Genomic DNA, 12,039 nt, shown 5'->3' on the forward strand with positions numbered 1-12,039 from the left:
CGTAAAAGCTGAAACTTTCAGATGTAGACAGTCCAACTAGGGAAGGGGCGGTACTGGAACTGGTATTGGGGAATGAGCCCGGCCAGGTGGTAGAAGTTTCAGTAGGGGAGCATTTCGGGAACAGTGACCACAATTCAGTAAGTTTTAAAGTGCTGGTGGACAAGGATAAGAGTGGTCCCAGGGTGAATGTGCTAAATTGGGGGAAGGCTAATTATAACAATATTAGGCGGGAACTGAAGAACCTAGATTGGGGGCGGATGTTTGAGGGCAAATCAACATCTGACATGTGGGAGGCTTTCAAGTGTCAGTTGAAAGGAATTCAGGCCCGGCATGTTCCTGTGAGGAAGAAGGATAAATATGGCCATTTTCGGGACCTTGGATAACGAGAGATATTGTAGGTCTCGTTAAAAAGAAAAAGGAGGCATTTGTCAGGGCTAAAAGGCTGGGAACAGACGAAGCCTGTGTGGAATATAAGGAAAGTAGGAAGGAACTTAAGCAAGGATTCAGGAGGGCTAGAAGGGGTCACGAAAAGTCATTGGCAAATAGGGTTAAGGAAAATCCCAAGGCTTTTTACACGTACATAAAAAGCAAGAGGGTAGCCAGGGAAAGGGTTGGCCCACTGAAGGATAGGCAAGGGAATCTATGTGTGGAGCCAGAGGAAATGGGCGAGGTACTAAATGAATACTTTGCATCAGTATTCACCAAAGAGAAGGAATTGGTAGATGTTGAGTCTGGAGAAGGGTGTGTAGATAGCCTGGGTCACATTGAGATCCAAAAAGACGAGGTGTTGGGCGTCTTGAAAAATATTAAGGTAGGTAAGCCCCCAGGGCCTGATGGGATCTACCTCAGAATACTGAAGGAGGCTGGAGAGGAAATTGCTGAGGCCTTGACAGAAATCTTTGGATCCTCGCTGTCTTCAGGTGATGTCTCAGAGGACTGGAGAATAGCCAATGTTGTTCCTCTGTTTAAGAAGGGTAGCAAGGATAATCCAGGGAACTACAGGCCGGTGAGCCTTACGTCAGTGGTAGGGAAATTACTGGAGAGAATTCTTAGAGACAGGATCTACTCCCATTTGGAAGCAGATTGACGTATTAGTGAGAGGCAGCATGGTTTTGTGAAGGGGAGGTCGTGTCTCACTAACTTGATAGAGTTTTTCGAGGAGGTCACAAAGATGATTGATGCAGGTAGGGCAGTGGATGTTGTCAATATGGACTTTAGTAAGGCCTTTGACAAGGTCCCTCATGGTAGACTAGTACAAAAGGTGAAGTCACACGGGATCAGGGGTGAGCTGGCAAGGTGGATACAGAACTGGCTAGGCCATAGAAGGCAGAGAGTAGCAATGGAAGGATGCTTTTCTAATTGGAGGGCTGTGACTAGTGGTGTTCCGCAGGGATCAGTGCTGGGACCTTTGCTGTTTGTAGTATATATAAATGATTTGGAGGAAAATGTAACTGGTCTGATTACTAAGTTTGCAGACGACACAAAGGTTGGTGGAATTGCGGATAGCGATGAGGACTGTCAGAGGATACAGCAGGATTTAGATTGTTTGGAGACTTGGGCGGAGAGATGGCAGATGGAGTTTAACCCACTGTGCTAAACCCCTTTTTCCTGGGTGCCTGCTTCCTGAAATTGTGGCGCGTTCTTTGAGAGTGGCCGGCTGTTGCCTCTTACCGTGCCTGACCTGGCGCGGTCGTTGAGCTCCTTTCTGCCCCACCCAGCCGCGTGAGCGGTTGTTGAGCCGACGCTGGGAGCCCTGGTCAGATGTCCCCAGCCCCCCTGAAGAGGCATGCCAGGCTACATCCGTCTCTCAGTCGGCCAGCTTCCAATAGGGTGTTCTTGGCGCCTGGATCTCACTTCCCCGGTCAGCGCGCCTCAGCTTCTCAGTCTGGTGCCGGCCAACCAGCTGCTCAACATTGACAGTGCCGTCCGGACGTGGGGGCGGGGGAGGCTGCCTCCGTTTTGGCCTGCGCTGCCTCTGATGGTGGGAGTGCTGCCCCGCGCCCATTCGCGACGGTGCGACGATGAAAGCTGCTTGAGACATTCTGTGCGTCAGCGCAGCCCATTTGAAGGTTGCAGGTGTATCTCCGAATTCCGCTAATAACTAATTAACTGCTTGCTGCTTCCCTTAAAGACGTTGCAGGTGCTCTCATTAACGGGCAATTAACAGCAAGCCGGTGTGCCGAGATATCACACGGAAAACTCAAGTGTCTCCGACAGCCTGTCTTGCCTGTGTGGGAGGCAGGACTTTGAAGTGGGGACGTTTCGAACACGTTTTTGGAGCAGATGTCGGGATTCGCTTGAGCAACACCCAGGGGAGGGGGTGGGGGGGGCGGGGGGCCTGTCTTCAGAGCTGGGGATGGGGGCTGACGGCAACTCTGGACCCCGGAACGCCACAGTGGTGGATCGGGAATGTCCGGAACCAGGGGCCACAGTCTGAGGATTCAGGGTAAACCATTTCGGACAGAGAGGTGGTGGAAGCAGGGACGATAGTGACGTTTAAGGGGCATCTTGACAAATACATGAATAGGATGGGAATAGAGGGATACGGACCCAGGAAGTGTAGAAGATTGTAGTTTAGTCGGGCAGCACGGTCGGCACGGGCTCGGAGGGCCGAAGGGCCTGTTCCTGTGCTGTACTTTTCTTTGTTCTTTCTCTTTGAGACGAGGAGACATTTCTCCACCCAAAAGTGGCCAGCCTGTGGGGTTCATTACCGCGGCTAGTCGTTGAGGCTAAAACGTTGAATATATTCAAGAGGCGGCTAAGGTGTGGCACTTGGGGCGAATGGGGTCGAAGGTTATGGGGAGTGTGGTAATACCAGGTATTGCGGTACCAGAGAGAGGAATAACCATTGGCTAGACCGCGGGGTCTACCATTGGGCAATGTACATAGCCCTGCCCTGAGAGGCGGGGTATAAGAACCTGTGCCATCCCCAGCAGCCTTCACTTCTGTAACTTCGCTGCTGGGTACAGTTCTATCTGATTAAAGCTGAATCGATATGACTCCACGTGGACTCAAGCGTATTGATTGTGCATCAGGGAGGACGCCGGACACGGCGGGACGGAGAATCCCGCCCCGAGTCTCAAAATGGGGGAATTCCGGCCCGCAGTCACGTCCCCCAATTCTCGCAATTCCAGTTCGCTTCCCATTGCTTGCTTTTTTTCCAGGGGAACCTCTTTCTCTGTTTCAAGCGGTGCTACGCAAATGCAAGTTGTTGTCACCGCAGACGCGCACTGGCGTGTTCTGTTCAAACCCCCAGGTGGGCTGGGATCCCTCCAATCTTATCTTGCGCAGGAAGAGCACCGGGAAGTGAACTAAGATTTTGACGCTCGGCTGCACAAAGCACGAAGGTTTTGAGGGGACATTTTGCAGCTGGAAAGAGAAGTTGGACGGCGTGTGATCCAAACTAAGGAATTTTCCCACTGGCGTGAACAAGCACTCGGGCGACACCTGCCGAGGAATGAGATATTGGGCAGGATTCTTCGGGAACCGGCGGGTTGGGCAACTCCAGCGCGAAGGAGTGGCGTGAACCACTTCGGCATCAGGCCGTCTCGAAGGTGTGGAATCCTCCGCACCTTCAGGGGCTAGGCCGGCGCCAGAGTGTTTGGCACCGCTACGGCCGGCGGGGAAGGGGCTTGGTGACACGCCAGCTGGCGCCGAAGGGCGTCCGCCGGCCAGCGTGAGTTGGCGCATGCGCGGGAGCGTCAGCGTGTGCTGGCGTCATCCCAGCGCATGCGCAGGGGGGGTTCATCTCCACGTCGGCCATCGCGGACCGGTACACCGGCCGACGCGGAGGAATAGAGTGCCCCCCACGGCACAGACCCGCCCGCGGATCGGTGGGCCCCGATCGCGGGCCAGGCCACCCTGGGGCCAGGTCACCCCGCGCCCCCCCCCCCCCCGGAAGGACCCCGGAGGCCGCCCGCCGGGCCAGGTCCCGCCGGCAAGTTCCTGTCGTAACATACGCCGGCGGGACCGGCCGAAAACGGGCGGCCACTCGGCCCATCGCGGGCCGGAGAATCGCCGGGGGAGCCGCTGCTCGCGGCCGCCGACCGGCGCGGCGCGATTCCCGCCCCCGCCAAATCCCCGGCGCCGAAGAATTCGGCAGCCGGCGGGGGCGGGATTCACGCCGCTCCCCCCCCCCCCCCCCCCCCGGCGATTCTGCGACCCAGCGGGGGGGGGTGGGGGGTCGGAGAATCCCGCCCATTATGTAAAACGGTGATCTTTGACCAGGCAGCATTCACAACACTTAATAGCTCTCAAGGCAAAGGAAACAAAAATAATTGACAGCTCCTAACAGCGAGCCGTTCAATACGTGGCAGTATCTTTATTGATGCGCCATCTATTCCTCAAAGATATATTAGATTACCGACCGTTCATTATCATTTTCATTCATTCCCGTACGAAGGCTTTAATCAAATTTGTAAAAGCGCCACCAAGTAGGTATCTTCTGGTAATTCACAAATGGAATGGGTCGGATTTTCCCCCACATTAACCGCATCACGCTCTTCGCGAGCTCCGTGACCTTGTGGCTGCTCGCAGAGAAACGTTAAACGGCTCCCTCTCCCTTCCAGGTCTGCAAGTGCTCCGCGGGGAAGGTTCGGTTACCAGTCGAAGGCAAGGCAACAAAACAGACCGGGCTCTTGAAGATTTAAGGAACGGAAGGGGGGGGAACCAAGGTGTACCTTGTTGGCAATTGTCATGTCCAGGAATACACTGACTGGGGCGGCAGGGTGGCGCAGTGGGTTAGCCCTGCTGCCTCACGGCGCCGAGGTCCCGGGTTCGATCCCGGCTCTGGGTCACTGTCCGTGTGGAGTTTGCACATTCCCCCCGTGTCTGCGTGGGTCTCACCCCCACAAGCCAAAGATGTGCCGGGTAGGTGGATTGGCCTCAATAAATTACCCCTTAATTGGAAAACATTTATTGCGTACCCTAAATTTATTTAATAAAAGGAACACACTGACTGGGTGGACTGACTGTCGAAGGACGCCAAGGTTTTTCGACCTGTCGTAGCTGGGAGAAGTGATTCTTCTCTGGTGAGCTGGGAATGACTGGGATGTTGTATTAGTTCCCTGTTTATTAATATTTGACAGGGAGCAGCACGGTGGCGCAGTGGTTAGCACTGGGACTACGGCGCTGAGGACTCGCAGTAAAGTTCGAAAAAAGTGAAATCACATCCACCAGTTTATTCCCATTGGCTGTTTATCGACGTGGATCGCACGGCCTGGGAGGGGGGGTAGAGGCGGGTTGCCTCACATCCTTTAAAAAGTACCCAGATGAGCACTTGGCTCGTCACAACGTTCAAGGCCATGGGCCGAGTGCTGACAAATGGGATTATAATAATAATCTTTATTACTGTCACAAGTCGGCTTACATTAACACTGCTTACATTAACACTGCAATGAAGTTACTGTGAAAATCCCCTCGTCGCCACATTCCGGCGCCTGTTCGGGTACACGGAGGGAGAATTCAGAATGTCCAATTCACCCGACAAGCGCGTCTTTCGGGGCTTGTGGGAATCACAGAATTTACAGTGCAGAAGAGTCTGCACTGGCCCTTGGAAAGAGCATCCTACTTAAGCCCACACCTCCACCCTATCCCCTTAACCCAGTAACCCCACCTTCACCTTTCTGGACACTAAGGGCAATTTGGCCAATCCACCTAACCCGCACATCTTTGGACCGTGGGATGAAACCGGAGTACCCGGAGGAAACCCACGCAGGCACGGGCGGGGGGGGGGGGGGGAGAACGTGCAGACTCCGCACAGACAGTGACCCAAGCCCGGGAATCGAACCCGGGACCCTGGAGCTGTGAAGCAACTGTGCTGACCACTACTGCTACCGTGCTGCGCTCCTAAAGCTAGTGATTCCAAACAAACCTGTTGGACCTGGTGTTGTGAGACTTCTTACAGTTCGGACATTTGATAATTGCGCCACTCGTTGCTAACCGCTGGGACTTTCGCTGACCAATGTCATGATATTCAAACACACACATCATGATGGACACACTAACAGGCAAATCAGAGTACACAACACCACAACCAATCACAGACAAGAACACCAACCACATAAAAAGCACGAGCACGACACCTGGAGGTCAGTAGGTCTGGGGAGAAGGAAGCATGAAAGAGCTGTTGAAACACCACAAGCAGGGAGCCCCCCACGTGCAGAGTGCAAAGACCAAGTTGTAAATAGCAAGTTTAAATAAACAAGTGTTGTACCATATGCAACTGTGTTGGCTCTTCTGTGTGTTAGAACACCCAACACCACATGGTACAGGAGTGGATCGATACCTGCCTACCAACCTGCCATTCTGGACATGGACCACACCGGCAAACCGCAGCCGATGCAAGTCACGGGGAACCTAGGCACCAACTGGAAGCTCTACAGGCAGCGATTTGACCTGTACATCCGTGCCACCGAAAAACAGAATGTCTCGGATGATTCGAAGATTGCAATGCTCCTCTTATACGCAGGCCCCCACCCAAATGATGTCTTTAATTCACTGGTGTTCGAGGAAGGCGAAAACCAGGCCAAATATGACACGGTCATCCTCAAAATGGACCAGCACTTTCAAACTGAAGTAAACGAAACTTTCGAAAGATACATCTTTCAGCAACGCCTGCAAGGTAAGGAGGAGCTTTTTCAACCCTTTTTGACGCACCTCCGGATTCTAGCGCAGTCCTGCGGTTACGGCACCACCACAGAGTCCATGATCAGGGACCAGATTGTTTTTGGCGTTGCCTCCAGTGGCCTACGCCAGCAGCTTCTTAAAATAAAGAGCCTCACCTTAGCGTCTGCTGTGGAAGCCTGTGTCCTCCATGAAAATGCGACCTGCCGTTTTGCCCGATTTCAGGCGTCCGAGTTGGCACGGAGGGGGTCCCCAGCCGTCGAATCGGCAAGCCAGGCCGCCCACGACGTTGAACGCATCCAGGCCGTCGATTTCTTCCCGCCCCACGGCCCGGACGACAGCGGCCGCTTCCCGCGCTTTTCGCGGTCTCCCGCGCAGGTGCGCGCCAAGAATAACGGCCACAACGAGGGACGCACTGCGCAGGCGCGCCCACCGCAAGATCGCACTGCGCATGCGCAGTGGCGCAACGAACGCCGTGACGTCATGACGTGCAGCAAGTGTGGAGGTCTACACTTAAAAGGGCAATGTCCTGCAAAATACCAACAGTGCAACAGATGTGCCATGATAGGCCACTACGCAGCCCGCTGTCGTGCGGCTCAACCCATGGATCCGGCGCATCCTCGACAACCTCGCACACGAGTCAGGACCGTCCAGCCCACGCATCAAGACTTCCAGTTAAGTGATGCAGATGACCAGGATGACTTCAGAGTTGCCGTCATTGATGTCAACAAGGTCAATGCCATCAATCCAGACGATGAGTGGTGTGCCACCCTGACGGTCAACCGATCGCGCGTCGCCTTCCGTCTGGACACCGGCGCATCCGCCAACCTGATTGCTTACTCTGCAGTCCAGGCCATGAAGGTCAAACCACTCATCACACCATCCCGGCTTCAAATGGTTGACTATAACGGGAACGTTATCCCGTCCGTAGGATCTTGCCAGCTACAGGTGACTCACAAGGGGTACACGGCCACACTCCCCTTCGAAGTTGTGGGCTCATCAAAGGACTCGTTACTGGGCGCACAAGCGTGTAAGGTCCTTCACCTGGTACAGCGCATCATGTCTCTCTCTCCAGATGAGATATCCGACTTCTCGGATGCTGAGTTCCACGCGAATCTCCATTCCCTCCTCGCTCACAACCAGGAGGTTTTTGAAGGCATGGGGACATTGCCACACACGTACAAGATTCGACTCAGACCGGACGCCATCCCTGTCGTTCACGCACCTCGCAGGGTTCCTGCGCCTCTCAAAGACCGCCTCAAGGCACAACTGCAGATTCTTCAGGACCAAGGGGTCCTATCCAAGGTCACGGAGCCCACGCCATGGGTCAGCTCCATGGTCTGTGTAAAGAAGCCCTCTGGCGAGCTCCGTATATGTATAGATCCAAAAGATCTGAACAACAACATCATGCGGGAACACTATCCCATCCCAAAACGAGAAGACCTCACCAGCGAGATGGCGCGAGCCAACATATTCACTAAATTGGATGCGTCCAAAGGATTCTGGCAGATCCAACTGGACCCGGCCAGCCGAAGACTATGCACATTCAACACCCCTTTTGGCAGATTCTGCTACAACCGGATGCCATTCGGCATCATTTCGGCATCTGAAGTATTCCACCGCATTATGGAGCAGATGATGGAAGGCATCGAAGGGGTACGTGTATATGTGGACGATATCATCATTTGGTCCACCACTCCGCAGGAACACATGCATCGTCTTCGACGTGTCTTCACCCGCATACGGCAAAATGGCCTGCGTCTCAACCGTGCGAAGTGTGCTTTCGGCCAGACGGAGCTGAAATTCCTCGGGGACCACATCTCAAGGTCCGGGGTCCGTCCCGATGCAGACAAGGTTAGCGCCATCACAGCCATGCCACGACCGGCTGACAAGAAGGCTGTCTTAAGATTCCTGGGCATGGTCAACTTCCTTGGGAAGTTCATTCCCAACCTGGCTTCTCATACAACAAACATGCGCCATCTCGTAAAAAAATCGACGGAATTCAACTGGCACCAGTCGCATCAGCAGGAATGGGAGGAGCTCAAGCACAAACTGGTCACGGCACCAGTGCTGGCCTTCTTTGACGCGACTCGCCCTACAAAGATCTCAACAGACGCCAGCCAATCTGGTATTGGAGCGGTACTCCTGCAAAAAGACAGCACGTCATCATGGGCCCCGGTTGCGTATGCCTCACGAGCCATGACCCCTACCGAACAGCGCTACGCGCAAATCGAAAAAGAATGCCTGGGCTTGTTAACTGGACTGGACAAGTTCCACGACTATGTGTATGGCCTGCCACGATTCACGGTCGAAACTGACCACCGCCCCCTGGTCAACATCATTAACAAAGACCTGAACGACATGACTCCTCGCCTCCAGCGCATCTTACTCAAACTCAGGAGGTACGATTTTGAACTGATCTACACTCCGGGGAAGGAACTCATAGTGGCGGACACTCTTTCCCGAGCAGTGAGCACACCACCAGATGCGGAGGGGTTCGTGCGTCAAATTGAGGCACACGTGACTCTGACAGCAGCAAATATGCCAGCTGATGATCCTTGTCTGGCCCACATACGCGCAGAGACGGCGACTGACCCTCTGCTGCAGCGAGTGATGCGCCACATGACGGAAGGGTGGCTAAAAGGGCAGTGCCCCCAGTTTTACAATGTGCGAGATGATCTCACCAATATAGACGGGGTCCTTATGAAATCGCATAGGATCGTCATTCCACACAGTGTGCGCCAGATGATTCTTCGTCAACTACACGAAGGCCACCTGGGTGTCGAAAAATGCAGACGAAGGGCCCGGGCGGCGGTATATTGGCCGGGTATTAATGAAGACATAGCCAACATGGTGCTCAACTGCACAACCTGTCAGAGGTTTCAGCCGGCGCAACCTCCGGAAACACTTCTACCACACGAGATGGTGACGTCCCCCTGGGCGAAGGTGGGTGTTGACCTATTTCACGCGCTCGGCAGAGATTACATTGTTATTATAGACTACTTCTCAAACTACCCGGAAGTCATGCCTCTCCATGATCTGACGTCGTCCGCAGTCATTGGGGCCTGCAAGGAAACGTTTGCTCGCCATGGCATTCCAAGGACTGTCATGTCAGACAATGGACCTTGTTTTGCCAGCCGTGAATGGTCGTCCTTTGCCGCAGCATATGGTTTCACTCATGTGACATCCAGCCCTCTGCATCCACAATCGAACGGGAAGGCTGAAAAGGGTGTCCACATCGCAAAGCGGCTCCTGTGCAAGGCGGCTGATGCCGGATCGGACTTTAACCTTGCCTTGCTGGCCTATCGATCGGCCCCGTTATCCACGGGCCTCTCGCCAGCGCAGCTACTAATGGGTCGCTCCCTCAGGACGACGGTACCTTCCGTCCTGGCACCGACAACAGACCATGAGGCGGTTCTTCGGGACATGCAACTGCAGCGTGATCGCCAGAAAGGTCGGTACGACACACGAGCGACGGACCTGCCCCCCCTGTCCTCCGGAGACAAAGTACGCGTCCATCAACCGTATGGTGGCTGGTCAGCACCGGCCGAAGTCCTCCGACAAGTGGCTCCCCGCTCGTTCCTGGTTCGCATGCCGGATGGTTCCGTGCGTCGCCGCAATCGGCGCGCCCTTCGCCGACTTCCACGTTCACAGCCACACAACACGCCAGATCCTCAACAGGCTTCCGAGGATGACTTTGTGGAGCTGCCGCACATCACGCCCTTTCCATCGCCACCCATGGCCATGCCTGCACAGCAGCCGGTGGTTCTTGATCCACCCTTAAGGCGGTCAACCCGAATTCGTCGCAAACCCATTAGAATGGACTTATAATACAGTTCATATGTTTAATAAGTTGGACAATTTTACATGATAACCTGTTGTTGTTTATCGTTCCAGATGTCGTCTGACTGGACAACTGTTCAAAATTTTTTTTTCTTCTTCTCTCGTTCGAATTTCTGTTATGTTATGGTACAACTGGATTCATGTGACGCACTCGACATCGCCCCATGTACATAGTTCCGTCATAGACACATGCTGCACACGACACACACACACTCTTAGATGCACTCACGTCACGATCATATTTATTACCACGTAGGCACATATCTTTGTAAAAAGGGGGGATGTCATGATATTCAAACACACACATCATGATGGACACACTAACAGGCAAATCAGAGTACACAACACCACAACCAATCACAGACAAGAACACCAACCACATAAAAAGCACGAGCACGACACCTGGAGGTCAGTAGGTCTGGGGAGAAGGAAACAAGAAAGAGCTGTTGAAACACCACAAGCAGGGAGCCCCCCACGTGCAGAGTGCAAAGACCAAGTTGTAAATAGCAAGTTTAAATAAACAAGTGTTGTACCATATGCAACTGTGTTGGCTCTTCTGTGTGTTAGAACACCCAACACCACAACCAAGTCAAGTCAAACAAGGAAATGTGAGCATTGGCGACTTCAGAAGGCTGCTTGTGCGAAACCGTGCTCCTGGTTCGAGTCCTCACCCCGACCGGTATAAGGAAACTGTGATTGCGCGACCTGCCATTTTGTATCTGGGTCAATTCGTCCGTAAAACGAACCCCCATGCGCCTGCATTTTTGGGGCGGCATGGTTGTTCAGTGGTGAGTACTGCGACTTCACCCGGGTTCGTTTCCCGGCTTGGGTCACTGTCTGCGCGGAGTCTGCACGTTCTCCCCCCGTGTCTGCGTGGGTTTCCTCCGGGCGCTCCGGTTTCCTCCCGCAAAGCCCCGAAAGACGTGCTTGTTAGGTGAATTGGACATTCTGAATTCTCCCTCCGTGTACCCGAACAGGCGCAGGAATGTGGCGAAGAGGGGATTTTCACAGTAACTTCATTGCAGCGTTAATGTAAGCCCACTTGTGACAATAAAGGTCATTATTGTGATTATTACTGTTGATTAAAATTGGCGAGGAGACAATGCTAGCCCAAGGAGGTTAGTGAGAATATTGCGTGTCAGCTTGTCATCCGACCCTCCAGGAAAGCACCGACTTCAGGAATACTTAATTGATTGCAAAGTGCCGCAGCACGTCTCGAGATTGGGACAGGCGAGATATGAATGAAAGTTTTCTTTTATGAGGTCCGGAACATAATTGAAAGTTCTTCAGGCTGCTCGAATTCTATTTACTGGGAAATGGGTTTGTCCAATGTAAATTTATGCATTGGAATTCAGTGATTAGATCCAGCGTTTATCATAATTTGAATTTGGGCTCCAGCAGGTGTCGTGCGTTGAGATGTGCCTCGGCGAAGATGAGTGCGTTAACTCTCTTTTCCCTCTTCTCCTTTGCAGCGAATCCCTCACTGATGGGAGGCGGAGGAGGTGAGTATTCTGGATTTGATCGTTCTCGCTGCAGTGGGCCGTATCTGACGCTTCTGGCACCTCCCTCGAA

The 12,039-nt window shown here is 53.4% G+C and overlaps 1 protein-coding gene across 6 annotated transcripts in view; it reads left to right on the top strand.

Annotated features, from left to right (window-relative positions):
- Positions 1 to 12,039, top strand: part of LOC140399885 (ADP-ribose glycohydrolase MACROD1-like) — a 959,160-nt gene that overhangs the window by 358,361 nt on the left and 588,760 nt on the right. For 3 of the 6 annotated variants that reach the window (XM_072489356.1, XM_072489355.1, XM_072489353.1), the window contains one exon: positions 11,940 to 11,969. The exons of the other annotated variants lie outside the window; for them this stretch is intronic. In XM_072489356.1, the coding sequence (XP_072345457.1) occupies positions 11,940 to 11,969 (30 nt within the window). The remainder of the gene's footprint in view (positions 1 to 11,939; positions 11,970 to 12,039) is intronic. 6 annotated transcript variants of the gene reach the window in all.

The sequence above is a fragment of the Scyliorhinus torazame genome, chromosome 24, assembly GCF_047496885.1.
Source record: "Scyliorhinus torazame isolate Kashiwa2021f chromosome 24, sScyTor2.1, whole genome shotgun sequence".
Taxonomy (NCBI): domain Eukaryota; kingdom Metazoa; phylum Chordata; class Chondrichthyes; order Carcharhiniformes; family Scyliorhinidae; genus Scyliorhinus; species Scyliorhinus torazame.